Source organism: Exophiala oligosperma (genome assembly GCF_000835515.1).
Source record: "Exophiala oligosperma strain CBS 72588 unplaced genomic scaffold supercont1.10, whole genome shotgun sequence".
Classification (NCBI taxonomy): domain Eukaryota; kingdom Fungi; phylum Ascomycota; class Eurotiomycetes; order Chaetothyriales; family Herpotrichiellaceae; genus Exophiala; species Exophiala oligosperma.
In genome coordinates this window covers 158,341-186,099 of record NW_015622827.1, presented here as the reverse complement: position 1 = coordinate 186,099, position 27,759 = coordinate 158,341, and the positions used below count along the sequence as shown (strand labels likewise).

Below are 27,759 nucleotides of genomic sequence, written 5' to 3'. Positions count from 1 at the left end.
GATCAGCTCCAACACTCGGACGGGGCAGTGCAGTTTTCTCAAATCATGAGCATCATCACGGGGTTTCAGCTGGTTGAGCTAAGGGGGAAGGAAAAAAACAAAACAACAATCAAACGGATAGTCAAGTACCATTGACTGTTTGTTCTTCCCCTCAAAGGTGAAGCTACCTAGGTAAGGTATATAGAACTTTTGATTGCAGATGAGTGTATTACTGCATGTAAACTCTTACGAAGGACTACCTTTGGTCATTTCCTCCCTCCCCACACACGCCGTCAAAACTGAAGCAACGAGTGCGTTGTACATTACATGCAGTCATCCTGTCGGTTGCTAAAAGTTGGCGGCCGCTTTGCTCGTTGCAGCAACAAGTCATACGAGGTGGTATTTTGTCCATCTTACACGCCCGGTCACAAGGCCTGGGGGGGGATTCCCTTGCTGACCTTTTGACCAGAAAGTGGTTTGACGGTGTCGATCAAAAACAGCGTCAGGCCGACTGGAGGTTGAAAACAAGGTAGGATTCGATGCGGTGAAGAGCTCGAGTTCTGCTGAAATAGAAGAAGGAGAGTTGTTGCTTTTGATCGTTTGTCGCGGAGGACGGCATGAGAGAACAGAAGGAGGTGGTCAGAAGTTGAGTGAGATTCAAGTCGAGTTAGACAACGGATGTATGACCTAAGGTATTGGGGTTTTTTTTGTTGCAGTACCCGTGGTGGTCTCGATCGAGGTTCGGTATTCCATCCTTTGTGCACATCCACAGCCAGTTCGTCCCAAGCACTACTGTCCGAGGAGCGTATCCGAGTAACAAGATACAGGTCACCGATAGACAGTAACGAGGAGGATCAGAACTTTGAGTGCAGGCAGCCAGTCACCGATATGGAGGTCAGATGTCTTGGGTTTTTGTTACTTTGGCGATGATGGCTTTTGGGGACCCATGGGTTTGAGGATTCCGGTGACGTCGTAGTGGCCGCGTCCCATGTCGACAGGTAATTCCATGATGTTTTTTCTGTATCGAGATTCGTGGTTTGATTTGCTGTCAAAGGTGAATGAACCTGGTCGGGAGTAAAAGCTATCCCTATGAGAAAAGAGTCAAACAGAAAATGGAAGAAGAAGTCAATAGGCAAAGGACGGGAGATATATAACCAAGCAACACCAAACGATACTCAAGACCAGGTCTTTCTCCCTGGCAAAAGTATACAAAGCCAGAAGTGAAGCGTGCAGACGTGTAGCGACTACCCGTCGAATCACATGAAACAAATCATACCGTCTCACACATGGCTGACCCCTAAACAGTTATCGGCTATGGAGATCAGCTTTTGTGTCTCCTTTGACTCAACAAAGTGTCAGCCGTCAAAAATGCGGTGACTCTGGTGGCGTTGCGATGCCATTCCATCAGATGCGGCCTCAAGCGTATACCAGAGGATTTTAGTGCGTTGTGGTTTTCTTTTTTTTTTCGCTGCACTGTGCTGCACAAGTCGGATGCAAAGCCCCCTCCCCAGTGCGAGGCCATCGACCGACCAGATTGACCAGACCGAACCAGAATATCGGTGTCGCACTGGGTTCTGGCCTGATGGTGCAACTACCGACTAGGTCATGCAGGCAAGAGAAATGGTGCATCCGGCTCACCCTGGACCCCGGCTTCGTACCTGAATCCCACGACCACGGACGGTGGAGAGGGCAAGACTGGGGAGACTATCGGTGTAGCTGGTCTCTAGAATGTCTTGTAGAGAAGGGAAATCGAGAATGAGGTCGAGAAGAAGCGGTGAAGGACTCGCTAGGCTGACTGCGCTGATCCCGCCCCTTTTTCCGGTTTCGCCGTTTTCTCCTCCGCCTCCCACTTCCACGCGCACAGCCTGCATACGATCTAATCCTGCACGGCCACGCACCGACATGGGCCCTTGAGTCGTCAGCGAAGAAGAGGATGCCCGCCATCATTACCGTCACTGCCACTCGTTCCACGGCGATCCTGTCGTACCATGTCTCTGGGCTGTGGGGTGTGTGACACGACAGGATAAGTGACCCAAAGATGTGAGCATTTCTCGGTGCCCTTTTTCTGGTCTCGAGAAAGAAATCGTCCACCAGCGCCGAAAACTGCTGATCCCCCCATCGACAAGGGCAAGCGGACATCGGGAATCCGGAGGGAAGAGAAACAGTCGACAAGAAGAAGCCACTTCAAGCGGGGACGCACTATCGAATGCATCTCCCATGCCAGGTACGAAGACGATTCCGTGTTGACTATCTTACAAGGTACAGCCCAAACCTCGAACCTTCCCTGTTACGGATCTTGACGTCCATTATCTAGTGCATGTCTGGCCTTCGTGACATGTGCCCCAACATTGCTCTATGCCATCCGTCCCTTGGCCAGGAAAAACGAGCCGTGACATGTCCTGGGTTTTCCCAACTCTCATGTACTATCTCCGTGTAGGACAATACGACTTTGCCTTGGGGCAGCCAGAGCTTTCAACATTTCCGGCATCACAGGACGATGTCCACCAAACAGCGGCTCCCTCGATTCGCCCTTCCTTGGACCTACTGGCCACGTCCTCGACTTCTCCATACCCGTCGATCCACTTGATCAGGCTCTCGTGCATCATGAGATTCTGCAGGAGGCCACTGATGTAGGAAGGAGGCGTGATGGAAAACACGCAGAGGTTCTATCCTCCGTAGTAGACCTCAAGTTTTCTCTTGCGAGAACCGTACGATCCGGTGAGTCAACGGATCCTGGTGAGCTGTATCCCTTTAGCTTCTATAGTACCAACCAATCGCCAATATCGGATGTATGGGGAGCATTGAAGATGGATGGGATGATAGCCCTCCGTAAGAAGGACGCCAGGATGATCCAGTCTCCTGCGATGATTCCATCAGGTAACCTGACGGTTCAGTTGCGACTAGTGATGCACACGAAGCTAGCCATATTGTGATCCCGGATTTCGTAACGATTAGGTAGACAATAGCAGGAGCCAATGTCTGTCACGATGGTGTTGTGGTCAATTTCAGGCTGTCGCCAGGCCAAAGTAGTCAAAGGGCTCTACCCATCTGATGAGCGGAGCTAGATGGAAATACCAAGACAGTTTCTACCTAGAATCGTGCGTCAATCCGATGTGTATTTTGTCTGGTACGGCATGGGAGACTGGGACAGACACTCGACGCTAGCATTGTTCTTCCCATTCGCCAGGAGCAGCTCTCAAACATTGTCAGCATCCTAGTTTTGAAAGAGTATGCCGGCTTCAAGCATCATTGCAGTCCAGACTGGTAGGTTCGTGTTCTTGGTAGTCCACTACCCACCATCTTGTACGCCTCTACATGCAGAGTCATTGGATAATCCGCAAAGGAGAACGTCAACAAGCCCGTTAAGGGGAGACGCATTTAGTTAGCGATATCAGCGCGAGGAGATGGGCTAATTGCGTTCAGAAAATGATTTCAACGTCCCTGACAATGGTCCATTTCGTTCCTTGTCATTGATGGTCGTCGTACCCCAAATGTCCGTGTTTTGTTGACTGTGATCAAGATATTTCGTCTGACAGAATCGATGTCGGCTTGAAGAGGAGCCAGAAACTGTCTGACAAGACGCTTTACATAATAGGTATACAGATGTTCTCCAACTCCCATCCGACTCTATATTTATTTCAATCTACACGAGCACGGAGGACATCCCGTCCTGCACAAAGATTTTCGCAAACAGATGACACGTCTTCCTCCTGCTCTTATTCGACGGGCTGCTCACGAGAACCCGTTCCTACCTCTCCTGCTTCGAGTGTGCCGAGATCTCCCCTCGGCTCGAAACGAGCTTCGATGGCTCGAAGAATATGTTCAAGAGACAGTTGCTTCCAGACGACGGAGGCTTTATGACATGAGAGAGCGGTCTGGCGATCTGGGAGAACAAGTCCCAATAGGTCATCATGGAGCTAGGATAGCTAGGATCTCACGGAGCACCTTCACCGGGCACAATCGGTGTAGAGTGCTTGCGAACAGAGGAAGTGTGACGGAGCGGAATTTCTGTACAACTCATAGCCCTCTGGCAGCACAACCCACTGGAAGCTCTAGGAACTCAGAGGGAAAGACTGTTAGAAGGCACATATACTCCTCTAAAGGCAACAAGAAAGATCAAGCGTCACCAGGAAGGAAGATAAGCAAAGGCGTTCAGAGAAGAGCCGCACGCAGAAACCTGTCAAATACCAGAGACAATGCCACGGCAGAAGATGGTTCTTTGGCTCGCAAAGCCGTTTCAGACGGCATGAGGAATGGCAGCGACCAGCTGATCCGGAAGTTCTTAACGAAAGCTGTCCACGACAGATCGCGGGGGAAGCCACTGCAGCATATCCTCGGAAACCAACCTTTCGGCAATCTAGAAATCCTAACTCCCAACACAGTCCTGATCCCCCGGCCTGAAACAGAAGCATACACCGAAAATGTTGCAAATATGCTTGCATCTGCCGTTCAAGAGACAGATCAAAGAGCAGGTGACCATGAACCGCGAAACCGCCGCAAACTCAGGATCTTAGACCTCTGCACAGGAAGCGGTTGCATAGCACTCCTCCTCCACTCGATCCTCAAACCACCACCAAATTCTTTATCGTCCACATCCAGCGACCACCACTGGCCATCGACAATCGACCTGGAGATCCTCGGTGTCGACTATCACCCCACTGCACTCGAAGTCGCCAATAGAAACCTTCACCACAACATCTACAAGGGCCTTTTGCACCCTGAGGCGGCGACCGACATTTCTTTCATGCGTCAGGATCTTCTCAGGTTGACCCTAGACACCAAGACTCGACGTGATCCACACATTCGAAGAACATTCAATCTCAACACTGAAGATGGATCTGCCAAAGCTGCTCCTGCTCCTACTGCTGATCATGAGCATGGAGGTGTGGAGGGTGACGTCGACCCCGACTCACCCTGGGACGTCGTCATAAGTAATCCCCCCTACATCTCCGAGAAAGACTATGCCCCCGGCGGAACCACCGAACGCAGCGTCCGCAAATTCGAACCCAAGATTGCCCTCGTGCCTGAGAACGGCCCCTCTGTACACTCGGGAGATTTGTTCTACTGGCCCCTCGCACAGATCTTCGACGCCGTCGGCGCCAGGCTCCTGGTCATGGAACTCGGTGGGGCGGAACAGGCGGCTCGAGTTCACAAAGTTCTCACCAAGGGTTTCAGGTTTCAAGCGCGGCGTGATCCGCACGCGCTCTTCCTTGAATGCTGGAAGGATGATGGTACCGTGATTCCTCTTCCTATATTGGACTCGGGAAACAAAATGGCCACCCACGACAGGCCCACCACCGCCGCAACAACAGCATCAGCAGAGTCAGAGTCAGACGACGCGCCTGACCGAGCCCTGTTTCTTTGGTCCGGTCCCCTCGCTGTATGGCGACGGGAACAAGTCGGGGAGACTGACGTTCCGCTTCGGTTCGAGTTTGGAAGACTTTACATGCCCAAACCAGCCAAAGACCACCAGAGGCAGGAACCTCCATTGGACCTAATCAAGTCGCCTAAACCGATCAAGACGCAGGACGAGGGTGAAGAACAGGTCTCCTTCGCGACGGCGAAGGAGGAGCATCATGATCATGGACGAGCAGATGCGTTTCGAGATTGATGAATTGTCGTTTCCTCTCCTTTCAGGTACAAGTGATATGTGCATGACACGCTGAGACATGATAAGATTCTAAAAGATATGTTAATACCTTCTGTGTAATCAATATATATACCAATCTCACCGTGCCGACTGTCACGGCAGGGCTATAAATAAGTTGGCACTGTTAACTCGCCTCATAATAACAACAATATGACAGACAGCCCTCTCAACAGAATCATGACGGCCAGTCATAGCCAAATATATATATCGTGTCGCTGGCCAGACCAAAAAGTGAGGGATCCGTCCTATCGATACGCCGCTGAAAATATCGTAAATGATACTCCCTAACGTGTGCATCTTATGGAAGGATAACGCCATGCAACAAAGGCTCCGCTCCCTAAACGCTTGTTCAATGCTCGTGGTGGGGGGAAAAAAAAGAGGTAGGAGCAGCCCAACAAACAATTCAACGTCATTATAGCTGGCAGAAGGCCAAACCGATCGTGGGACATCATCATAATTATCATCAAGGGTGACTCGGCGGCCGGCTATCCGGTTGGTTTCTGCCCGTAGACCACCTTCATCCTGTGAATCGCATGGACTTTGGGGTTTCGGATGTCCCTCCTGACGTTGGCGCAGAGGACGAGGACCTCCTCCACCGACCATCCCAGGACGCTCGTGAGGAGGCGCAGGGTCCAGTTCTCCAGGCCCGAGTCGACGTGGGCGCGACACCATGCGCCCAGGGTCTTGAACTCGGGGTTCTGTGGCCACGGCCCGATTGGCCATTTGTAGGGAAACTCGGCGACGGACCGGAAGCCGGCGTCGAGCATGTGTGAGCGCATGCCGTCGAGCACCTGCAGTTCGCGGTTCAGTACCCTGTGGCACTCGGGGCCGACGCGGTTCCAGGCCTCGATGCCGCCGTTGGGCGGGATGGTGTCGTCGTCGCTGGTGAACTGCGCCGAGTACTCGGCCTGTTCGAGCCAGCCGCCCGGCTTGAGGGCCGTCATGCACTGCGCGTACAGCGCCGGCCAGTCGGTGATGGAGCCGTGTAAGCCTCGGATGTGGATGAGGTCAAACGAGTTTGGTGGGAACGTCCATTCGGCTTCCACGTCGTCGACTTCGAAACGCACATTTGGAGGTATCCAAGTCGGCTGGGTGGGCGATAGATCGGTGCCGGTGACGACGGCGGACGGGTAGGCGTCGGCGACGTCGATTGCCCAGGTACCTGTGCCGGTGCCGAGGTCGAGGATCTTAGAAGGGTTGGGATCAATTGGGGCGAGGAAGAGTTTGTTGCCGAGAGTCTTGGTGTAAAGCTCATGACCTATATCGAGGTGTTCGTTGGCAGCTTCATCGTTTGAACCCCTGGCGCAAGCGAGCGTCAGTGTCGATCCGAGGACCCCGAAGTGTCATCGAGTAAATCTTTTTCTCCGATAGACGACGAGTCAAGATGGCAAGAAAAAGGAACAAAATGGACAGGGAACAACCGTACCAGTATTTGCCGTCCATGTATGCGTGGTATGTGCGGCCATTCTCGACGCGATAATCACGTATCCACGATGATATGGATGTTGTTTCTGATACGCTTTATGCTGTTAGTATTGAAGTTCTACGCCGGCCTTCCAGATACTACACTTACGCATCGCCGCCGTACGTAGAGTCGGGATCGTCGTCAACATGCTAGTGGCAATTCATCAGCGCCTCGAATGAGCATAAAGGGAGAGCTCAACGAACAGGATCAGGAGCGATGTCTCTCGAGTCTTCACCTTCGCCGGTCTCTTGGATCTCCGGACACATTGCGTCGTTAAGCCTCGCGGTAGGAAACGAAGCTATACCTTGCACGTCTCGGCTACCCGCTACCAGTGGACGTGCACGCGTTCCACTTGGGTGAACAAGGATGAGGAAGAAAATGAGCCTTGTCGAAATCCCCTCGCGTCCACAAAGATTTAGATATGTTATACGACGGGAGTGGGCGACAGACTGTTTCCTTATTCGATATCGGTGATAATAAAAGGTAGGATGTAGTGGTGATTCTGGTGAAAGGACATTGAGAAGAACACAATGCCGTGGGAGTGAAAGCTCTTGAGGCGGAACGGAAAGGACGTATTAGCCCTTCTGGATAGCGGGAAGTCCCTGTTTTAGGCCTTTCGCGGCTGAGGGCTGGCGGGGCTTGCCGGGTGATCACAGGGACTGTGACAGACGGAGTGAGGCACTTTGGGGGCACCGGGATGCGCCTAAAGTGAGAGTCTGTTGGGTCTCAATGGCCCTTATTTGACTTCAAACTACGGGCGGGAATGCGGGAAGGTTTGAGCCAAAAGTCCACCATCTTCAGTATACTATGCCTTGGTTCACCAATCAGTTATTGTGCCATATCTTGATTCGAAGCTATATACGCTGTAGGTAACTCGCGTCCCGACAAATCATGCAGAATCATCTAGTGGAGTTGTTGAGATTGGCGGAACTATATGGCTTAGGCATCCAGACTTGGCTGCTGTTTAGCTATATCTCGCCATGGTTCGAAGTGTTAATTGGACACCATTGACCAGTTCAATCGTTGAAAGACCCAGTTATACAACAGACAGCTGGCGGCAGACAGTTGGCGGCAGACAGTTGGCTCGAAAGCAGCATGTTTGTCAAGATCATCAGCTTTCAAGTGTTCGATGTGGCAAGGGTCAAATCCTCAGTCTGCCGATAGGATATGTGGAGGGGAGTGTCCTTGTCTACTATTCCAGGACAAACCGTACCCCTTCGACCGCTTTTGCCATGGCTTCGTGTGCAACTCCAAGCTGGGGGAAGGCGTGGAAATAGTGTGGAAGACCTTCGTAGTAGTCAAGCTTGCTTCGTACGCCACTCTCCCGCAGACGATAGTCTAGAACAGTGCCATCGTCTCGAAAGCAGTCCTTCTCAGCCGTGACAATGTAGCATGGAGGAAACTTGGAAAGGTCATCTGCAAGGAGTGGAAAGTGACGTGGACTGTCAAAGTCGATGTTGTAGTGCGCTACCGGGGTCAACCACAAATCAAACCAAACGCTGACATACAATTACTTACACCAAATGAATTTGGCAAGCTCTAGGTCAAAGACAGGGGGACCGGAATTGCCATTCTCCACCCATGATGTATACATGTGCTTGTATTTGCCATCGTATTCCCAATGCAGGGCAACTGCAAAAATCAACACGCAGCCGGTGATGCTGGTATGGTCACCGTCAGCCATGAATCGATAGGCAATCTGTGCCGATAAAAAGGCACCAGCTGAGCCTCCGCATAGAATAGTTTTCGATTGATCATCATTCAATTCTTTAGCTTTCTCCCGACACTAGACGGATTAGCAAACGGACATATACGGTTGGCATGATACTGACCCAGGGCACTGCCAGGCACCCAAGGTTGATGATGTCGTCGAGTTTGACAGAAGGAACCTTGGGGTAGTTGACACTAATAACCAAGCATGGGGTCTTCGCAGCAAAGATTCTGCAGTGGGCATCTTCAGTGTCCAAATTGCCAGCAATGTAGCCCCCGCCAGGAAAATAAATCATGAGAGGCAAAGGTTTGTCGGACGCTGGCTTGTAGATCCGCACGTCAAGTCCGCCATGTTCACTGTCGGTTTTCTCGTCCCCTAGATATTAGGTTGGTCAGGAGTCCGATCACTAGAAGTTAAACCTGGCCAGTGTAAGGTGGCAATGTCGAAACTCACTCACACACTGTCATTTCTTCAGGTAGTTCGGGCCACTGTTTCGACATGGCAGCGAAAACAGCATCGTAGGTAGGGACATCCACGGCAAAGTTTCCAGTCATAACATACCTGCCACCTGAAGCATCTTCAAGCTGGACTACCTGTCAATCTGCAAGATCACGCACATCTGTATGGTGCCGGGCGGGGATATCAGTCAGGATAAACTTACAGCCAGCCATTCGGGGCGATAGCCATCACGAGATGAGCTCTGGTGTGATTCTCCCATGTTGATCGACGCTGAGGTGATATATCCAAGATGAGATTTATCTGGAGATACGCCAATAGCTCTGGAGAGTGAACTTGAAGCTGTCACTGATTGCGGATACGATCTGGACTCCTACTTAGTAGCGCCAATACGTGTCCAGCATCCTCTATCAACTTCAAAAGACACCCGGGCGCTGTCATTTGATCTTCTACTTACTGTGTACACTAACACTGCGGCCAGTCAATTGAGACTCACTCAACTCAGCAACGGATGTCCACGACATCTACGCCATAATCACAGGATGAGGCTGCATGGAGTCCTCTCCATATTTGCATCCCTGGTTGTGACAACAACAGCGATCTTCGCCGACGAAGCCTTCCACATAGACTACCAGTATAGCCTCCTAGGCAAGCCGCAACCACATGCCACCTTTTTCCGCAAACCTCATCCCTCTACAAACGCATCTCTTCTGTACACGGTCTCCGACAAGGCAGTGCTAGGTGCTGTGAACCCGAAAGATGGATCTCTACTCTGGCGACAAGCATTGGCAGGACAGCCCGTGGAAAGTGCTTCAAGCTCTTTTTTGATTTTATCAGAAAATGACGGCCAGGTTATAAGCGGCCACGAGCGAACAGTTGCATGTTGGAATGCTTTAGATGGCAAGCTTGCGTGGGAACATACATTTGCAGCTGGAGCAGAGATCGCAGGCGTGCAGTCTGCTCCTGCCCTCGAATCGACCCCCAGCGGCGCTTCGCAAGATGTCGTGGTTTTGACGGTGCCAACAACTTCAACGGGACACGCGACCGTTATCCGTTTGGCTGGTGACGGAAGTGGTATCAAATGGCAACACACAGACTCAAGCCACACCGAAGGCGCATCCGCGTCGATCGTCACGTCAGGAAAACATGTCTATTATATTTCGAAGTCTCATGGCCTCCTAGCTGGTAGCAAAGCGAGGGTCGTCACCTTGGACAGTGTTTCTGGTCACGAAGTCGACTCCAGCAGTGTTGCTGTGGACTCGGAAGCATTGGGCACCAATGGACAACTTGCTGCAGGCTCGGGCTCGAGCTTTCCCTTTCTGCTAACATCCGAAAAGCCCTACAAGTCGATTAAGTTCAGTCTGCTGGGAAACTCGAAGCCCGTGACACTGGCACTAGAGGATAAAGGGGATGAAATTGAACGCGTGAGCGTTCATTATCCATGCCATCCAGCAGCTGCGGCACATTTCTTGTTGCACGTGCAAGGAAAGAAACGCCACTGGGCAGAGGTCTACCATGTCAACACAAAGTCTGGCGATGTGAAGAAAGCATATTCCTTACCGACAACCGAAGAACACAGTACATTTGCTGCGACCAACAATGACGCATCTGTGTACTTTGTGCGCTCAACTGAGACTGAAGTTCTTCTCTATTCCTCAGAATCACATGGACAATTGGGTCGATGGCAACGATCAAGCGTGCTTATACCCCGCGATGGCTATCCTGCGTATGCCATTGCTGAAGTTGTGAGCCGAGGGAAAGCTAGCCATGCTGTTCGAGTTGCAGAGTTGTCGACAAAAGGAGTTTGGTCTTTGATACGTAACGGAGAGGCACAATGGGCTCGACCGGAAATGCTTGCATATGTAAATATTGCTGCATGGGCTGAAGATGAAGGTCCGGATGCTTTAGCCGAGGAGCTCGATTTGGAACTATCCGTCAACCCTTTGACAGCGTATATTCATCGACTGAAGAGGCACCTGCTCGATCTGCAACACCTCCCAGAATATCTGCAAGCACTCCCAGCTGCAATCCTCACGCCGTCTCCGGATGCCGAATCGAGCGCGCGGAAGAGTCTCGTGGGAACAAAGACTGTTGTGGTGGGCACAAGCCGCAAGGAATTAATCGCTTTGGATGCATCCAACGGTGGTGTGGTCAAATGGCAACAAGATTTGACTGCACAGATGGCTGATGGCATCGAAATGAAATCGATCACAGTAACTGAGGGGCGAGTTTCGGCGTATTTCTCGGATGGTTCTTTGATGGTACTCAATGCTACAGAAGGTACCCTGATAGAGCATCAGCGTGGGTCTATCCCCATCGTCGACCTTGTCCAAGTTCCCGGGAGCACAGCAGGCGCAGTGATCAAGATTGACTCTCATGGCATTCCTCATCCAGCCACAGACTTTGCCCCAAGTCATCCCATCGAAGGAAATGTCGTGGTTACAATTGACGGAGATGGAAAGGCATTTGGCTGGACCATTGGCTCGACTGTCAAGAAGACCTGGACCTTGCAACCACAGGCAGGGTTCAAAATCAGCAGGGCTGTTGCGAGAGCAGAACATGACCCAGTAGCGTCGATTGGGAAGGTTCTGGGCGACAGGTCTGTTCTCTACAAGTATCTGTCCCCCAATATTGCACTTTTGATTGCCCAATCAGAGTCTTCATTGACGGTGTACTTGATCAACGCCGTGACCGGCGCCGTCCTCCACACCTCGACTCACCAGGGAGTTCTGCCTCAAACTGAAACGCCTGCAGTCATTTCGGAGAACTGGTATGCCTATTCATTCACAAGCCAAGACCCTGCTACATCCGCCCTGTCTAGCCAAATCATCATCTCTGAGCTCTACGAGTCATCCACGGCCAATGACCGTGGTGCATTGGCTGCTAGGTCGAATTATTCAACCTTTGGCCCTGATGCTGGGGTCGAACCTCACGTTATTTCCCAAGCTTTTACCATCGGCCAACCAATCTCACATCTTGCTGTGTCTCAGACCAGCCAGGGCATCACCAGCCGACAGCTACTTGCGACGCTACCAGAGTCGAACGCTGTAGTTGGTATTCCACGGGAGATTCTTGATGCTCGAAGGCCGGTGGATCGCGATCCTACAAGTACAGAGCGCGAAGAAGGGTTGATGCGGTATTCCCCGGTGCTCGAATTCGACCCGAGATGGTTCCTGACACACTCACGAGAGGTTATGGGCATCAAGAAGGTTACGGCATCGCCAAGCCTTCTTGAAAGCACCAGTGTGGTGTTTGCATTTGGACACGACGTGTTCGGAACGCAAATAACCCCCAGTATGGCTTTTGATATACTCGGGAAGGGCTTCAACAAGCCACAGCTTGTTTTGACGGTGGTTGCTCTGGCCGCCGGAGTGATGGCGGTCAGGCCACTGGTGAGAAAGAAGACAGTAGATGGACGATGGAAGTAGGGGGAAATGTACTATCAGCGGCACGGGACTTGAATACATTCTGTAGTAGGCACAAAAGAGATAGACATGGGTTAATAGAGACCCTGGATCTGGCGGTTTCCTTTCTTTTCTCCTGTACCCCAATTCACCATTCACTTCAGTTCTGCGAGCACAGGTCCAAAAAGAGAAACAAAAAGTTTGGATGGTCGAACCCCCGGCTCTGCTGTTACTTATCCCGACTATGACCTTTCACACCTCCTTTTGAAGAAGAGATGCTACAGTAGTCATGGAAACCTGCCAGACTCCCAGTTTTAATCCCACTAGGCGAAGTTTCCAAGGATAAGCCCAACCTCCAAACCATTAGGACAAAGTCGCTATTCGACGTGGTGAGTCTTTGGTAGTGGGCCATCAAGGCGATTCTTTGTTGAGAGAAATTTCACTTTTAAAACACATGACATCTGAATTATCGGTAGGTGGGTCTGGCATATATTCACTGATAGAGATTCAGGTGCAGTAGCAGGCACTGAGACGCTAAGCAGGCGAAGTGAAGTCGACATTGATGTTGTACATACATAGGTCTTGCAAGGCTATACGAGTACGAGTACAAGGCCAAGACGCACAGGTCGAGTCTAACCGCGAAGGGTATAGAAGCATCTCGAAGGTTCCAAATACAATGGGCCATGACGATCGTGCTATAGGCGGGCATGTCACCAGTTTCCGGTTGCGCTTTCAAGCACTTCAAGTCACCTTAGCACTTTCTTTACGTCTGCTCACTTTTCCATGCAAAGTCACAGTACACGGACTCTCGTACCAGTTGAAATCCTGATCTGCAGGTTGTGAGAATCCTTCATCTGGACTCTTTAGTCTTCTATTGCTCCACACACCTAAATCACGCAGCCAGCCGGCTTCTCTCTGCCGTCATTCAGCCTTGCTCTTCTCTCTCTTTGATGTTTTATTCCTGCATCCTTCTTCTTCTTCAATCATTCACGACACAAAAGAAAGTTTCACATAAACCCAAATTTACTCGCCCATAACTAGACCTACAATATGGTAGCAGAAACCAAACTCTACGATGCCCTTTCAATCTCTCCTACTGCCACACAAGATGAAATCAAGAAAGCATACCGGAAAGCTGCCCTGAAGTTCCACCCGGACAAAAACAAAGACAACCCAAATGCAGCAGAAAAATTCAAAGAAGTGTCACAGGCCTATGAGGTGTTGTCAGATCCAGAGAAGCGGAAGGTGTACGATCAATATGGCTTGGAGTTCTTATTAAGAGGAGGGCAGGCTCCCCCTCCAGGTGCGGAGGGTATGGATGGCATGCCTGGAGGTGGATTCGCAGGAGGTATGCCTGGCGGCTTCAGTTTCGGTGGAATGCCTGGCGGTGGTACTCGCTCATTCCACTTCAGTACCAATGGCGGGCAAGGTTTCAGCTTTTCAGACCCCAACGACATTTTCTCCAGCTTTGCTCGTGGTGGTGCAGGTGGGGGTGGAGCTGCCGGTGCAGACGATGAAGACATTTTCAACTTATTCAGCGGTGGTGCCTTCGGCGGTGGACGTGGCGGTCCTAGGAGGAGCACGGGAGGATTTTCAGGCTCGTTCGGTGGACGACAACCCCGACCTCAGACGCCCGAAGTCTCGGTGGTAGAACGACAGCTACCTGTCACGCTCGAGGAGTTGTCCAAAGGAGCTCACAAGAAGATGAAGATCAAGAGGAAGACATTTAACTCTCAAGGACAACGTGTGACAGAGGATAAAATACTCGAAATGGATATCAAGCCTGGCCTGAAGGCTGGGTCGAAAATTAAGTTCTCTGGAGTCGGAGATCAAGAGGAAGGCGGGACGCAAGATCTACACTTCATTGTCACGGAGAAACCACATGCAACACTGACGCGAGACGGCGACGATCTAAGGACAACGATCGAGTTGGACTTGAAGGAGGCCCTCACAGGTTGGAAACGGACTGTAACGACGATCGATGGAAAACAGTTGAGTGTCTCGGGTGCCGGACCTACTCAGCCTGGATATGAAGAAAGATTTCCCGGCCTAGGCATGCCTATCAGCAAGAAGCCAGGCGAGAGAGGCGATTTTGTGGTCCAAGTCAAGGTCAATTTCCCTCGGTCTCTGACGGCGGCACAAAAGGCAAAGATCAAGGAAGCACTACCATAGACGACATCAGTCGCCACGAGATGGTGTGTTTAGATGCACAAACTTTTAAGGAGCCCGATCTTGTCTCATTGAAGAAAGATGCCTTCATGGGCATGTGGTCCGGACAACCCAGAATTTTGTCGAACGTCATGGACTCAACAATGATTTGCAGAAGACGAGCAATTTCAGGGTTGCATTGTTATGCGACTTTTTTCAAGAACGTGTGAAGGAGCACTGGCGTTTGGATCTCAAATATGCCATGAAAATGCCAGCAATTGAAGCGAATGGAGCTTTTGTTATAGGTCATGAGATCGTCAATTCTGCACAGGGAGACAATCGACGCTGCTGCTATTTATTCCCATTGCCATAAGCAGCAAGCAATGACTGAATGTTGAGATGAAAAAAAAAGAATTACGATTTGCGTAGTCTACATTTCGTACTTGTTGCGTGTAATTAATTAGTTAATAAAATCACAATCTTACCAGATGCTGTGAAAAGCCCAAGTCTATCGCTCCTGTCGTATTTATATTTGGTATATTCCTCTACGTTTGATTTTGTACTACTTTTGACTCGTAAATACTCACAAAACCTTCAAACTTCTACCAACAACTCTATCGTGCGAGATTGGTATATTGTATGAATCATCGCCGTCATGCTGTCTCTTTCAAGGAGGCTGGGATCTTTTTGGGAGGGCTATTCAACCGTGTTACCACCACATCGTGGGCGAGACTATGGTACAAAATGTGCTCTCTCAGCCTCACCAACGCGCAGGGACTTTTCGCCTCGCCGGATCTAGACTCAGCCACCCTGCACTGCATCCCACACCTCCCCCTAAGGCCCAGACTTGTTTCTTTGCATAAGCGTCAAGGAAAGTCACACATCGAGACGAATCACCGTCTTCCCTACCAGCCAACCACCACGAAAGTTCGCCTGTGGCTACACAGGCAAAAGGACCTCCTGACGCGCGTTTCTGGCCCAGTTGCATCTCCAGCCGACGTGCATTTCCAATACTCCTAGTCTGGAATTCGACGAATTCACGAGGTCGGAATGGACATCTGCAAGCGATCGACAGCATGGAGGCTGCCTGCAGAGATGGCACATGTTGCCTCGAAGAAACACCCGGCAATCTCTTCGTCAATAAGTATCTGCTGGTCGCTCTTGACGCTCGATTCTCTGAAGCTGTTCCACCTCTTCTCAGCCTCAGACAATGGACCATCTTCCAACCGTATCTGCCCCTGCTTTCCCCCCACTCCAGATCCCATACCTCCGAGCAGAAGATGTACAGGTATTGGAATATGATAATCAAGGATTTACCGGATTTCCTTCCAGAGCTGGTTGGGACAAGACAAACCTAATCAATGCCACTCTAGAAGGCCAGCCAGCCAGGACTGTGGCAGCCTTTGTCCAGCAATGGCTCTTCTTTGGCCTGTTATCAGCTTCGACTGGCCATATGTTTCCCATGGCAGACCTCGTGCGTGATTTCACGAGGATTTCACCAGAGAGTGGAACAAGAGTCATCTACACTGGCCGCCTGGAGCAATATCTCGTGCAGTGGCGAGGCTCTTTGGACCCCGAGCAACTGTCAGAAACTGGAGCCTATGTGGCCACTCTTGACGCTATCCTCGACGAAGCTCAACGACATGTTGCACGATACATGTGTCGTGGTGGAGACGGAAGTGTGAACCACCAAATGAGAGAACATCCTGACATTTCGCTGTCCATAATGGCTTTGGGAGTGACTTTGACCCGGGCTAAGTTGCGCATCTGGCCAGACACCAGACTCTTCTCCTGGCAGCACAGCGAGCTGATTCTGTCACGGATGACGGAGGCTAGGTGGTGTCCGAGCGACATTTCAATGCTCGAGAAGCTCATGACCCCAAGTGGTATGTATTTTGCCAGCTTGCTTCGGCCACGTATGGCCCAGCACAATCATGTAGGAGCAGAATGCAACCAGGACAAATGTAATGTGATGAACATAAGCGAGGAAGAAAAGGCCGAATACCAGACAGCACACACCCGAGAATGCCCTGGATCCTGCGAATGGCAACACGTGTCAGAGGCACAGCTGAAGGGATTCCTCGAACGAGAGGGTGGACTACCTGTGGTGAAGGTGGAAGCAACGGTAGACGGCCAGGTTCAACTAAACTTGTCAGCCAAAACTATCGGAAAGGACGGTGACTATGTTGCCATCTCTCATGTCTGGGCAGAGAGACTTGGAAACACTCGAGACAATTCCATGCCTACATGCCAGCTGCGACGTATACAGAGTATGGTTACAGCAGTATCCGGGAGCAAGGAAACCTCTTTCTGGATCGACACCCTTTGTGTACCTCAGGATAATTTTAACCGGCGTCATCTCCGTCCTTTGAGACTTCGAGCAATCCGAGACATGGATAAAGTGTACGGTGGTTCTGCGTGCGTTCTTGTCCTGGACTCGGAATTGCTCTCGACCAACAGCACTTCCCCATTTGAAGAACAGCTAGTGCGTTTTGCGTGCTGCAGCTGGATTCGACGCCTTTGGACACTCTCGGAAGCGGTGAACGGGCCGAAAGTCATGTTGCAATTTGCTGACGGACCAGTCGATATGATGACAGACATTTTTCATCGGTTGAGGGATCATAATGGCTTCTATGCCCTATCGCAGACCGTCTTGACCGAATTGACAGATTTCATGTGGCGTATTGTCCTAGTCAGGAACCCTGAAGAAACTCCTCGCATCACCGCCATGTGGAACGCATGTCAGTTTCGAAACACAAGCGAAGGTAAAGACGAAGCATTTTGCCTCGCCACCATTCTCGGATTCGGTGATACTCGTCCGATCTTGGACGCTCCAAGAGAAGACAGGTGGAGGATATTCTTGCTCCAACAGAGAATCTTTCCCAAGGACTTACTCTTCAGCAGCGGTCCTCGTGTCGAACAAGCTGGATATCGGTGGGCTCCTCGGAAATTCATAGGTCGTCCGGCAACCACAACCGCCACCTTGCCACTGCAGGATGACACCGGCGAAGCTACACCACACGGGTTCATGGTGAACTCGCGAGGATACGCGTTTGACCCTCCCCGCGCCAGGTTCTGGGATGGGTATCCAGCGTTCTGGCTCCTGGACAATGTCACGCAAAAGTGGTACCTGGTGGCCCACAGGATGGTTCAAGATGACGGACAGATGCCTTGGCCCGAGCTCACGAAGGAACTGCAGCGCTGCAAGAGGATAGGAGTTGTCGTGAATAAAGATTTGGACACGAGGAGGTTTGCCTTGGGCATCTTGGTCGACATAAGCTCCGATGTTGCAGAGACCTTTCAGGAAAGCGTCACATATACAGCCCGATTCCTCGCCACTGTCAACGTAATGCTCGAACAGCATGACCGGTGGGAGACGCTGAGAGGATGGAGAAACGACGAGACAGAGGGCTTAGGCACTCACACATGCAGGACTGTGTCGGCAACACCCGTTGAGCCGGGGCAAGCGTGGTGTATTGGGTAGATGTGAACTAGGTTATACAGATTGTGATAGTAGTAATTTATCTTGTTTGTGTGTTGTTAGTATTTTTTACTATTCTTGACATGACATATTTGCGTGTACTCCCTCACTAAGTACTTGTACGGTATGCATGAGAAAACCATGACGAGATTCGAAACGAGGAGGTGAGTGTGTTGTCGACGCTGGCGTCCACCACGAGTGACACGATGTATATGTGTGTGATTCACCGACTATTTAATTCCTTTCCGATCCGGTCTCCATACAAGCACGAACTAGTCACGACTTTGACATTTTCTCTGTTTCCATGGTAAAACCCTCTTTGTTTTTTTTTTGGTTTCACAATCTTTCCTCGACCTTGACGTCGACGGGGACTTCCGCGATCTGATCCACCCCTTTGTAGTCTGGCACGTCGAGGCCGTACTTGGTCGCGACGTCCCGACTCAGGAAACGTCCACCGACAAAGTGTCTCCGGCCCTTGTAGTGTCTCACGCAAGGTTTGGCGGCCGTCAAACTGACGAGGTACTCGGGCATGAAGTTGTGACCCACTTGGTCGCCGCCGGACGGTGGACCTCCGGCGACGTCCCAACTGGAAGGGATGTCGACCGACAAGACCGGACGAGACGAGTCGATGATGGAGGTGAGGACGGCGTCGAACGGAGCTCGGACCGGAGGGTGGAAACTGAACCCGAAAAGTGCGTCGACGATCAGGTCCGTGGTTCCCAAAGTCGAAGCAAATTCTTCCGGCGTGGTGAGGAATGGAATGTGTAGGTGACCAAGTTGTCTCTGGAGACCGACAAAGATGGGAGCGTCGGTCGGTTTCGGATAGTAAACCTTGGGGGTGTAACCGTAGTGGTAGAGGTGTCGGGCACAGACTAGGCCGTCGCCGCCTGAATGAATGAAACACGTTTAGAAGGTGAGTAAGAAGGAAAGTAGACCGTGTCTGTGTTGGGGGAGAACAAAATGTAAAGGAAAGAAATCTGACAGAGGGGGGGGGAAGGGGGGTTGAAAGAAGGAAGGAGGCCTATGTATATGTGTGTATGGGGAGGGAAGTTTTGGGTCATGTCCAAACGTACCATTATTACCAGGACCACATGCTACAAGGATGTTTTTGCCTTGAGATGGAGGATGAACCTTGTATACTGTTTTATTTTTCCCGGTTCAAAAGTTGTCAGTGATGTTCATACTGGAGATGGCGATTGAAGACCTAGAATAGGGACAGGATTTGGCGATCAAGGACGTGGGACGAGGTCGAGGGGCAGAGGAACGTATACTCACCTGCCTGTGATACACTGAGACCAGCAAGTTCCATCAATTGATCGATTGAGAATCCTCCTTCTTCACTCATGAGTTCTTTGTCCAGCTCGGCGGCCGGTTTCGGTCCGAGCGTCTGTAAAATCGTGTCGAGAGAATGTTAGTCCTGTTTGTCACCAATGGTAGATCATAGTAGTACGTGTTGTATTTCTTGTGAAAATTGTTCTTGGTACTTTTGAACACACATGCACAAGAGAAAGGAGTGTGTGACGGTTGATGTGCCCAAGACTTTGGTCGTGCCATGATACACCATACAACTTCAAAATGTCTTTGAGAGCATATTTAGAGACCATCAACTCACCTTTAATGACATCTTGGTAAACAACTTTCTCGCGGTAAGAATTGGTTTGATGGTCCTTCCGGGTAGAAGAAGAGTTCGAAGCATAAAGGTGTGAATCCTTTACAAAATATCCAATCTCTACCGGAGTCGTCAAGAAGTTCGTGTGTGCAAGAATATTTGTGTCTCTTGATGGAGATATGGAGAATGTGGTCTGATTTGGATACGAGTACTTGTGTACGAGTAGGAAACGAGGCCCTTTCTCCTTTTGAGTTCTCTTTTTTTTTACAACGACACGAAAGTGATGTTTTGGTAGTGAACCTGAAATATTCTCGAGGACAATGTTAGCTGGTAATTTATAACATTGTCAGTTTTTGAAGTTGTAAATGGTATATTCGGATACTTGACTCCGGACTTGTCGATGTCATCCGGTCGTCATTGTCCCGCACAAGCACAAAAGGATTCCGTAGCCTCGTCCTCTCATCTCCCGCCAATCATACTCTTCCAACATCGGCAACCAATCGGTGAACTCCAAGAATTTTCGACGAGGCTGTCGCTTTTGCACTTCTTTGCTGGTCCAACAACTAATTACCCTTTCTCTACAGTCAATCCCACCTCTCGACTACATACCTACTGTAACATCGGACCTTTTTTTTTCGGTCAAACACAACCCGCAACTGAACTGTACCCCCTCCTTTTTCCTATCCTACCTCTCTGTCTGTCATTGGGAAACCACGCCCGGAACATACAGACACAACCGCAAGAATGGTTCTGAGGATCCGTCTAGCCCGCTTCGGCACCAAACGCGCACCCGTCTACAACATCGTGTTGGCCCAGGCAAAGTCTGCCCGAGGCAAAAAACCCATCGAGGTTCTGGGGACGTACGACCCCATCCCTCGCCTACCCCTCGCCACCCCCGACACCCCCGAGTACCTCGCCGACGGGTCGACCAAGTTCGTTCCCCGACGGTACAAGGACATCAAGCTCGACGCGAGCCGGACAAAGTACTGGTTGGGCGTCGGTGCGCAACCCACGGAACCCGTGGTCAAGTTGTTGAGCATGGTAAGTCTTTTCGGTCATACGAGAGACGCCTGACGTTTTGATCTCGATCGATCGCGACCAGAGTGCGCCAGTACGGCACAGAAAAGATGAAAGTGGCTGACGACTCCAAACGGCAAAAAATTAGATTGGCTTGATCGAACCTAAACCATCATCGGCATCGTCGTCGTCACCATCGAGAACGATGCCATCCTCATCCCCATCTACAGAATCTATCCCAACACAACAGCAACAGAAACCCGCGACGACTGCGACAGCATGAGCGAGAAACAAAAGCAATAACAATCGGCCTCTCCTCCCAAAATTTCTGTACATCATACATAGCATAGCGCTGGCGTTTTGGGCTCCTCAGTCAATCGCAGGAGAAGATCTAGGGAGAAGACCATGAAGGTTTAAAGATGGAAGACACATCACTTGTTCTTGTACAAAGAATTGGCAAATGAATACAACACTTCAACAATGTCACTTTTTACAAAACGTGAAAACAAGAACCCAAAATGAATAAAGGAGGTGTACAGCATTGTCACATTGTTTACTTGCACGCAAGTCCAGAGCTGTCTGTCTGTCGCTGGGTCTACCAATCACTCAATCATTGATCGATTGAGCAACTTCCCATCTTGACCATATTCACATGTGTCATGGTATCATGTTTACATTCACATCTATGGCCCCATTGCTATGCATTCTTTTGAGATGATCCGTTGGTGTTGCAAAAAGCCGCCCATGAGGTGATTTCACTCGTTACTCCGCAATGATTGTGCAAAACTGACAATCATCGCAAGACTGCTTGAATCTCTCCAGCCACATTCTTGAATCTTGGCTCATCCATGTACTTCTTGCTTCTCAGTTGCGACAAGGCCTTGGGAACGTCAAAAATGTCCTTGGCTGCTGATGTCAGGTCTTCTCGTCCCAGCCCGACCACCACCGTTCCCAGTGCAACGACCGTTCGATATGCTGGTTCGGTGGACTGTGCAGCTGGAATTGCGGACCCGGTATGATTGACTGCGGGAAACCCATCGAGGATCTTTGACAACTCTTCTACAAGGGACAATCCATAATTGGCCTTGGTCTCGCCATCTATGCTCTTGTCGCTAGTAACGAGAACGGCAATATTCAGATAGAGAGTTGTGAGGGCAACAGCAACCGAGACGTCTGTCGAAATGATGGCTGACACTGGCTTCAGAGTGTCAAGGATGCTGTCGAGATGTTCTTTGACCAGTTCCCGTCCTGAAGGAGAACCGTACAGCAAATTTGAAAAGAACCGGAGCGCAATCATAGCCAGCTTGTTGTTCGTGCGCAGGAAGTCAGTATCGAAGATGCCGCTTGCCAGAATTGCAGCGACAGCGTCGAGACCATCAGCATCGGCTGCAGGGAAATCCTTCGTGGCCGCGGCGATGAATCGTAGCAGATCAAGACCAGCCAGTCGGTTTGCAGGTGGTTGCCATTGGGTCCCGACCTTCATGAGCAAGGACACAGCTGTCGGCAGTTCTGGAGCGGACAAGGATGGCTTGCTTTGGAAATTGTACTTGTCGAGTTGTTGCGCGACCGTGGTCAACGTCTGCACATCTCCCTGCGAGAGCGCAACGTCACTTCCACCGTATTCAGCATTCTTCTTTGCGATCTGTCCCATTGCTGCTCCAGGCTTTCCAATAACAACCGGCAGATAATCTTTCTGTGGCAAGGTTTGTTTGACGGGAGCCGGAGGCGCCTGATAGCTTGAAACTTCTCCAGGTCTATACCTAGACTCAGTACCCCAGGGATCAGCACCAGCAGGTTGTGACTGTCCGAGGGTAGCCCCCTGGGTGTTCTTGATGATGAAATTGGCCGTCTCCTCCAGATAGCTTAGTGGTAGTTCATGGTCTTGAAGGAACTTCGTGGCGGCTTCGTAGGGGTTCTGAGTGACGTTGTAGGGTAGTTTCAGTGGTGGTTTGCCATCTTCAATGTCGATATCAAAGACGTAGTCGTACTCCTTTCCGTTGTAGGCCTTCTTTCCGCTTGAGGCCGCGGAATCGACCACCTGGCCGATCTTGACCCATGTTTGCTGAGACATGGACCATTGATATAGAGATGCACTTCCGTCATCCTCTTTGATAATTTGACTCTGCCCCTCTTTTGTCCCTGCCTTTCGCTGCAGAAAGTCTGACCCAGGCAAGTCAGTCATGTTAACCTCGCCCATCTGCTGCTGTGGTACGCTCGAGCTCTGGAGGGATGCCTCAAACTCTTGTAAACTTTCTGCATCCGCTATCCTGGAGGGATCGCGGCTGAATATGCGTGCCAGCTTGTCACTCGAGCCGACTATAATGTCACCATTCGGACAGACTGAGACGGACCAGACAGAGATGGCGGGGATTCTGATGACCTGGACACATTCGGTGCCTTGCCATATCCGGACCGATCGATCCTCTCCGGAGCTGACAATCTCGCCAGAAGGTAGGACCGCCAGTGAATAGATGAAGGCTTCGTGGCCAAACAATTCCGCAATCAAGTCGCCCTTTAGGGTCCATAATCGAATGACGCCGTCGTTCGAAGCGGAGGCGAACTCTGCGCCAGTGTAGTGACCTTTGGGAAGCCTCGCCAAAGCTCGAACAATGTCCTTTCCGTCCCAAGAGACCAGCATCTTTCCTCGCACATCGAATATTCTTATCGCCCGGTCTGCACAACCCGTGATGATGGTTTCCCGGTCATACGCCAATACCGTCCATACCGTCGCCGTATGGCCTGGTAAGTCGACCGCAGCTTCCCATTTGCCAATCTCCCATACTTTTGCGGTGCTGTCCCAGCTACCGCTGACAAAGTAATTTGCCTCGGCGCAGACGTCTAACGAACACACTTGGTGACTATGGCCGACCATGAGTGCATCGGCACTGACTTCTGCTGTCGATGTGGGCTGTCTGGCTTCAATGATTGTGTCTTGCCCAGAGGACAGCACAAGGCCATCTTGAAATTCTTTTGACGGAGGGACGTAGGCTAAGCATGTTTTGAATTGTGCGCCGTGGGAGGATTCGGTCGCATCATAAGCAGGAGGGCTCGTTGAGGTTCGTTTCCACACTTTGGTTGTACCATCGCGAGAAGCTGTGACTGCAAATGAAGGGTCCGGAAGGAGGACAGCGCGCACCTATTCAACGGTCAGTCGTCGGAATGTGAAGGATATAGATGCGCAAGTACATCACTCTTATGCCCCTCGAGCGTCGCACTCAGTTTGAACTCTGCCGGACCACCACTCATTCTGTCGTATTGTAATGGCGAGATGCATGAAAAACAAGTTGTTGGGGAGAGAATGTGTAGAAAGTGAGGACTAGGAGAGGCGATTGTGATCTCGTTGTGACTATTCCATATGACCCACCAATCACTCAGCCTTGTGTTGACGTATTGCTTCAGCCTTGTCCGTGGCATTCATCAACCCCGCCATGTCCACCAACACTACAATGTCTTCACCTGGACAAACAGAGGCATGCCATACATGTAATAGTGTTTACCTCAATAACAAGAACAAGAATATTCATTTCAGGATATTGAACAGCCTTGATACACCATACACAGACTCATTTGCCACTTTGAGCTACCATGCGCCGACTTTGGGCGCGGGTTTACGTCTAGTCTCGATACGAAGCATGAAGGACTGTTCGTATCGCCTCCAAACCATTTTTGGAGGATTTTGGGCTCGTTGTAGCATAGCGATCCCCCGCCGAGAAGCTGTTAGAAGCATCCTGCTTCGAATGCGTGTCCGAGAGCTTGGTCCAGCCTCGGGAAGATTCAGCAGTGTACCAGCAAATTTTGCGAGCCTCAACGACATATAAGTATGGGGAAACTTGGTCGCCCATCTCATAAACTATAAGACAACTTCGCAGTGTGGTATCCCCGCTGAAGGCTGCGGTTAGGCCTTGAACACTTGACAGCTCCCGCGGATTTCAAACTCTCAAAGCAAGATTCCTGGTGCGTTGTGCTTATTCCCAGGTGTCATCGTCCGGAGAGTCTTTGCTGCCATTGCGAAGGCTCCTCATCACTTCACAAAGGGAGGAATAGAGTGTGTCGAGGTACATTACTGTCGGTAGCCGTCTTATCATTGTAATACGATAAAGACACACGTGCGAAGATCCCCTTGACGCTGCAGGGGCCTGCCATGGAAGGAGGTAGCATATCTGTGAAAGATCCACATGTGAGGGTCGGGAGGAGCCTCGTGGCGTTATTAGACATCAAGGACACCCTGTCGACCGCGTCTCGTGGTCGAAGTGGAGTGCCTGGTCGAATCGTGAGGAGGAAAGGTACTCCCTCTTACCGCCGGCAGAAGTAGCGAAAGGTGTACCACAAAATCTCACCTTCCATGCCGCTGTGTATTATTAGATGTGACTTGCGTGCGAGTTGTCTGGTTCCGGGTATGTGCAAGAGGTCGACGCCCATAGACATTGATACTGTTCATAGTTAGTAGACTTCTTTACTCGCTGATCTTTCTACTTACAAGTAGACATAAGAATGAACACTTCGATCCAATATCTCCTTCCTCGTGGCAGCGAGCATGACCTGTAATGCAGCTGGATCTTTACCCAACAGGCCAACCGCACCTCTTTCGAATCCAGCCGACGAGTACTGCAGGAAATTGGCGACTTCGAGAGCACCGATCGTTTTCAATCTTTTATCCTTGGGCCATCGGTTCGTCGGTATCTTGAACACCCTTTCATGTACATCTTCAAACCCTTGCGATTCCAATTGGGCTTTCCATTTCTTTGCCGCAAAGCCATCGATCCCCATAGCTTCAGCTATCTGGAAATGCATCCTTCCCATTGCACGATAGCACGAACCTTCGGGGCAGGTGCCATCATCGCAGCCAACCTCGGGCACCGTCACGGCCAACTCCAGGTAGCCGCCGGGATTGAGGTGTTCGTAGGCCTGGGCTATCAAAGCAGGCCAATCGCGGATCGCAAAGATCAGCTCCCTTCCATGGATGAGGTTATAGCTGTTTTTGGGGTACAACCACTCCTGTTCAACGTCGAGGATCTCGAAAGTTAGATTCGGTGGCACCCATTTAGGTTGAACAGCTGCCAGGTCGACTCCAATGACTGAAGCCGTAGGGTAGTGGTCGGCCATTTCAATTGCCCACGTTCCATTTCCTGTGCCTAGGTCCAGGATATTCTGTGGATCCAGACACATGGGTGAAAGATGAAGCCGGCTCTCGTAAAGCAATCTGATTTTTTCATGTTGAAGATCATTCCGTTCTTGCTCTTCTTCGTCAATAGGCAGTCCGTAGAAATGTCGTCCATATGCAGCATATCTGCGACCATATTCTTCAATACCTTCGCGAATCTCAGTGGCAATGCTATGACAACGTCAGCATACTCTGATTCTTCTCGAAGGGCAACTTGGTACCCACCTTGTCACATAGCTGGTAGCTGTTGTCTGGGCATCGAAGCCTTCGTCCGAGAAAGCATCATCTGCCTCCATCTCTGACATGTTTGCTGAGTGTTTCTCATAACATCTGGAGGCCTCTGTCTCTCTATGGTATCTGTAGATCCCGACAAGAGGAGAAAAGAGCCGGGAGGCGGGGGGGAGGAACAAAGTACCTACAACTGGTTCACGTAAATCGAACACTCACGGTATGTTTCCACCCTTGTATTGTCCTGGGGTTCCCTCTAGGATGCATGCAACACGTGCTCAACTCCACTGACCGGGAGCGGGAGCTCGATCGAGAAGGAAAATTCCTGTGTCGAGGCCCACAAGCTTCTGCGAAGCTCCAGAAGTCGCCGTGTCGGCTGCATGTCCAAGGGCTAAGGTGACTGTATCACACCCCATGCTGCCGGCTGATACCGGGATTATGCTGCAAGTGATAGTTGGAGCTTATGCCGACGCTGAGGGAGGGAATTTCTGCCGGTCGCTCTGCGCGGACGAATCTAATCGTTTCGGTCGCGGAGGCCTTGCCAAAAGAACACGGTATGGGGGATAAGATCGACGGTGGCGTCTGAAAAATACCACGTGGTAATCTCGCGCTGGGACCGTTGAGTGATCAATGGGACACCATGATTGACGGCTAGTGATGGGGATTGTTCCGCCTCAGATGACCAGATTGGCTGTAACAAGTGTTGTACACCCTCGATCCTTCGGCTGGTGGTTGCAAAAGACCGAGCCGCAGAGGTGTGAGGTCGCAGGACTAGAAATAGCCAAGGACGCCACCGGAGGCCCTGATGCTGTACAGTACAGTACTCCGTAAAGGTGTTGCAGTTCACGGTAGTTGGCTGTAAGCGAGGGGTGGTGATTGAGTAATCAATTGATGGTCTGGAAAAGCCATCTAGATCGAAATGTTTGCACTCCGTACGGACCTCGGCGCTCATCACGCACTGTACAGTCCTTATCGTCTTCTTACCTGGTAGTTACAGATATGATGTGAGGATTCTGACTCCGTAGTAGATGCATAAATACCGTGGAGTGTGGATACGAGTCAACACTACAACATGCGAGAGGATCAAGGACTGTCTTCAAAGTAGAAAAGGGAAGTCGGCGAGGTTGCAACTTCATTTCTCCCCAAGGTCGAAGACGTCTTCATTAACCATATGAATGATATAAGTCACAAAAGTCATACAGTTCACCCTTCGCCCTCAAATCGAGCACTCCCGCTCTTCCGTCTTCTCTTCCCTTTGCAACGCTACTCAACTCATCTCAAGTATTTTAGTTGCATCTCTAGGCTGTTGGAAACCCACCTGTTCCTGCCACGTCCCACCGAGATCATTGGTTATGAATCTTCACTGTTACACCTGACAAGTGTTCGCTTCCCAGGCACAATGCGAATCACCACACACCTTACTCCGTACAAACTAGGTGCATCCCTGCCT

General features: G+C 50.7%; 10 protein-coding genes across 14 annotated transcripts; 5 read left to right on the top strand and 5 right to left on the bottom strand.

Moving 5' to 3' along the window:
- Positions 1 to 3,630: 3,630 nt before the first annotated feature.
- PV06_09267 (uncharacterized protein) lies at positions 3,631 to 5,648 on the top strand. The gene has a single exon (XM_016410701.1). The coding sequence runs from the start codon at positions 3,674 to 3,676 to the stop codon at positions 5,588 to 5,590; it is 1,917 nt and encodes a 638-aa protein (XP_016258508.1). The 5' UTR covers positions 3,631 to 3,673; the 3' UTR covers positions 5,591 to 5,648.
- On the bottom strand, positions 4,064 to 7,650 carry PV06_09266. Of its 3 annotated transcripts, none has more exons than XM_016410700.1 (4): positions 7,298 to 7,650; positions 7,203 to 7,243; positions 5,712 to 7,148; positions 4,064 to 5,659 (listed from the first exon to the last, which is right to left on the bottom strand). In XM_016410700.1, exon 3 carries the CDS (start codon positions 6,350 to 6,352, stop codon positions 5,723 to 5,725), a length of 630 nt encoding a protein of 209 aa, XP_016258507.1. In that variant the 5' UTR covers positions 6,353 to 7,148; positions 7,203 to 7,243; positions 7,298 to 7,650; the 3' UTR covers positions 4,064 to 5,659; positions 5,712 to 5,722. The 3 variants fall into 3 exon arrangements, with proteins under 3 accessions (XP_016258507.1, XP_016258505.1, XP_016258506.1); XM_016410698.1 differs by having other exon boundaries at positions 5,763 to 7,148; XM_016410699.1 differs by having other exon boundaries at positions 4,064 to 7,148.
- Positions 7,651 to 7,929: 279 nt separating this feature from the next.
- Positions 7,930 to 9,619, bottom strand: PV06_09265. 2 transcript variants are annotated; one of them, XM_016410697.1, is made up of 5 exons: positions 9,467 to 9,619; positions 9,259 to 9,389; positions 8,927 to 9,180; positions 8,613 to 8,880; positions 7,930 to 8,561 (listed from the first exon to the last, which is right to left on the bottom strand). In XM_016410697.1, exons 3-5 carry the CDS (start codon positions 9,098 to 9,100, stop codon positions 8,287 to 8,289), a joined length of 717 nt encoding a protein of 238 aa, XP_016258504.1. In that variant the 5' UTR covers positions 9,101 to 9,180; positions 9,259 to 9,389; positions 9,467 to 9,619; the 3' UTR covers positions 7,930 to 8,286. The 2 variants fall into 2 exon arrangements, with proteins under 2 accessions (XP_016258504.1, XP_016258503.1); XM_016410696.1 differs by having other exon boundaries at positions 8,927 to 9,389.
- PV06_09264 (uncharacterized protein) lies at positions 9,574 to 13,065 on the top strand. The gene has a single exon (XM_016410695.1). It carries the CDS (start codon positions 9,804 to 9,806, stop codon positions 12,687 to 12,689), a length of 2,886 nt encoding a protein of 961 aa, XP_016258502.1. The 5' UTR covers positions 9,574 to 9,803; the 3' UTR covers positions 12,690 to 13,065.
- A 353-nt stretch (positions 13,066 to 13,418) lies between these two features.
- On the top strand, positions 13,419 to 15,319 carry PV06_09263 (uncharacterized protein). The gene has a single exon (XM_016410694.1). It carries the CDS (start codon positions 13,716 to 13,718, stop codon positions 14,835 to 14,837), a length of 1,122 nt encoding a protein of 373 aa, XP_016258501.1. The 5' UTR covers positions 13,419 to 13,715; the 3' UTR covers positions 14,838 to 15,319.
- Positions 15,320 to 15,337: 18 nt separating this feature from the next.
- PV06_09262 (uncharacterized protein) lies at positions 15,338 to 18,356 on the top strand. The gene has a single exon (XM_016410693.1). It carries the CDS (start codon positions 16,024 to 16,026, stop codon positions 18,295 to 18,297), a length of 2,274 nt encoding a protein of 757 aa, XP_016258500.1. The 5' UTR covers positions 15,338 to 16,023; the 3' UTR covers positions 18,298 to 18,356.
- Positions 18,307 to 20,284, bottom strand: PV06_09261. 2 transcript variants are annotated; one of them, XM_016410691.1, is made up of 4 exons: positions 19,907 to 20,284; positions 19,570 to 19,681; positions 19,368 to 19,433; positions 18,307 to 19,181 (listed from the first exon to the last, which is right to left on the bottom strand). In XM_016410691.1, the coding sequence occupies exons 1-4, from the start codon at positions 19,988 to 19,990 to the stop codon at positions 18,631 to 18,633; spliced, it is 813 nt and encodes a 270-aa protein (XP_016258498.1). In that variant the 5' UTR covers positions 19,991 to 20,284; the 3' UTR covers positions 18,307 to 18,630. The 2 variants fall into 2 exon arrangements, with proteins under 2 accessions (XP_016258498.1, XP_016258499.1); XM_016410692.1 differs by having other exon boundaries at positions 19,570 to 20,284.
- Positions 20,174 to 21,611, top strand: PV06_09260 (ribosomal protein S16). Its single transcript, XM_016410690.1, has 2 exons — positions 20,174 to 20,944; positions 21,069 to 21,611. The coding sequence occupies exons 1-2, from the start codon at positions 20,648 to 20,650 to the stop codon at positions 21,201 to 21,203; spliced, it is 432 nt and encodes a 143-aa protein (XP_016258497.1). The 5' UTR covers positions 20,174 to 20,647; the 3' UTR covers positions 21,204 to 21,611.
- PV06_09259 (uncharacterized protein) lies at positions 21,448 to 24,231 on the bottom strand. The gene is made up of 2 exons (XM_016410689.1): positions 24,107 to 24,231; positions 21,448 to 24,056 (listed from the first exon to the last, which is right to left on the bottom strand). Exons 1-2 carry the CDS (start codon positions 24,164 to 24,166, stop codon positions 21,714 to 21,716), a joined length of 2,403 nt encoding a protein of 800 aa, XP_016258496.1. The 5' UTR covers positions 24,167 to 24,231; the 3' UTR covers positions 21,448 to 21,713.
- Positions 24,232 to 25,143: 912 nt separating this feature from the next.
- On the bottom strand, positions 25,144 to 26,409 carry PV06_09258 (uncharacterized protein). The gene is made up of 3 exons (XM_016410688.1): positions 26,307 to 26,409; positions 25,398 to 26,252; positions 25,144 to 25,350 (listed from the first exon to the last, which is right to left on the bottom strand). The coding sequence occupies exons 1-3, from the start codon at positions 26,384 to 26,386 to the stop codon at positions 25,254 to 25,256; spliced, it is 1,032 nt and encodes a 343-aa protein (XP_016258495.1). The 5' UTR covers positions 26,387 to 26,409; the 3' UTR covers positions 25,144 to 25,253.
- Between the last annotated feature and the right edge of the window lie 1,350 nt (positions 26,410 to 27,759).

Excerpts from the sequence above, each read along its gene's own strand:
- PV06_09267 (XM_016410701.1), top strand. The coding sequence starts at position 3,674 with ATGACACGTCTTCCTCCTGCTCTTATTCGACGGGCTGCTCACGAGAAC.
- PV06_09265 (XM_016410696.1), bottom strand. The coding sequence starts at position 9,100 with ATGATTTATTTTCCTGGCGGGGGCTACATTGCTGGCAATTTGGACACT. Across the intron at positions 8,881-8,926 it reads GGTGCCTGGCAGTGCCCTGG|TGTCGGGAGAAAGCTAAAGA; the intron begins GTCAGTATCATG and ends TAATCCGTCTAG. Across the intron at positions 8,562-8,612 it reads GCTTGCCAAATTCATTTGGT|CGCACTACAACATCGACTTT; the intron begins GTAAGTAATTGT and ends TGACCCCGGTAG.
- PV06_09260 (XM_016410690.1), top strand. The coding sequence starts at position 20,648 with ATGGTTCTGAGGATCCGTCTAGCCCGCTTCGGCACCAAACGCGCACCC. Across the intron at positions 20,945-21,068 it reads TGGTCAAGTTGTTGAGCATG|ATTGGCTTGATCGAACCTAA; the intron begins GTAAGTCTTTTC and ends GCAAAAAATTAG.
- PV06_09258 (XM_016410688.1), bottom strand. The coding sequence starts at position 26,386 with ATGTCAGAGATGGAGGCAGATGATGCTTTCTCGGACGAAGGCTTCGAT. Across the intron at positions 26,253-26,306 it reads GCTACCAGCTATGTGACAAG|CATTGCCACTGAGATTCGCG; the intron begins GTGGGTACCAAG and ends ACGTTGTCATAG. Across the intron at positions 25,351-25,397 it reads GTTCATTCTTATGTCTACTT|TATCAATGTCTATGGGCGTC; the intron begins GTAAGTAGAAAG and ends AACTATGAACAG.
- PV06_09262 (XM_016410693.1), top strand. The coding sequence starts at position 16,024 with ATGGACCATCTTCCAACCGTATCTGCCCCTGCTTTCCCCCCACTCCAG.
- PV06_09264 (XM_016410695.1), top strand. The coding sequence starts at position 9,804 with ATGAGGCTGCATGGAGTCCTCTCCATATTTGCATCCCTGGTTGTGACA.
- PV06_09261 (XM_016410691.1), bottom strand. The coding sequence starts at position 19,990 with ATGCTTCGAACTCTTCTTCTACCCGGAAGGACCATCAAACCAATTCTT. Across the intron at positions 19,434-19,569 it reads TCTCAGTGTATCACAGGCAG|TATACAAGGTTCATCCTCCA; the intron begins GTGAGTATACGT and ends AAAATAAAACAG. Across the intron at positions 19,182-19,367 it reads ATGTGGTCCTGGTAATAATG|GCGGCGACGGCCTAGTCTGT; the intron begins GTACGTTTGGAC and ends TCATTCATTCAG.
- PV06_09266 (XM_016410698.1), bottom strand. The coding sequence starts at position 6,352 with ATGGCCAATCGGGCCGTGGCCACAGAACCCCGAGTTCAAGACCCTGGG. Across the intron at positions 5,660-5,762 it reads CATATTGTTGTTATTATGAG|AATCTTATCATGTCTCAGCG; the intron begins GCGAGTTAACAG and ends CATATCTTTTAG.
- PV06_09263 (XM_016410694.1), top strand. The coding sequence starts at position 13,716 with ATGGTAGCAGAAACCAAACTCTACGATGCCCTTTCAATCTCTCCTACT.
- PV06_09259 (XM_016410689.1), bottom strand. The coding sequence starts at position 24,166 with ATGAGTGGTGGTCCGGCAGAGTTCAAACTGAGTGCGACGCTCGAGGGG. Across the intron at positions 24,057-24,106 it reads TCGAGGGGCATAAGAGTGAT|GTGCGCGCTGTCCTCCTTCC; the intron begins GTACTTGCGCAT and ends ACCGTTGAATAG.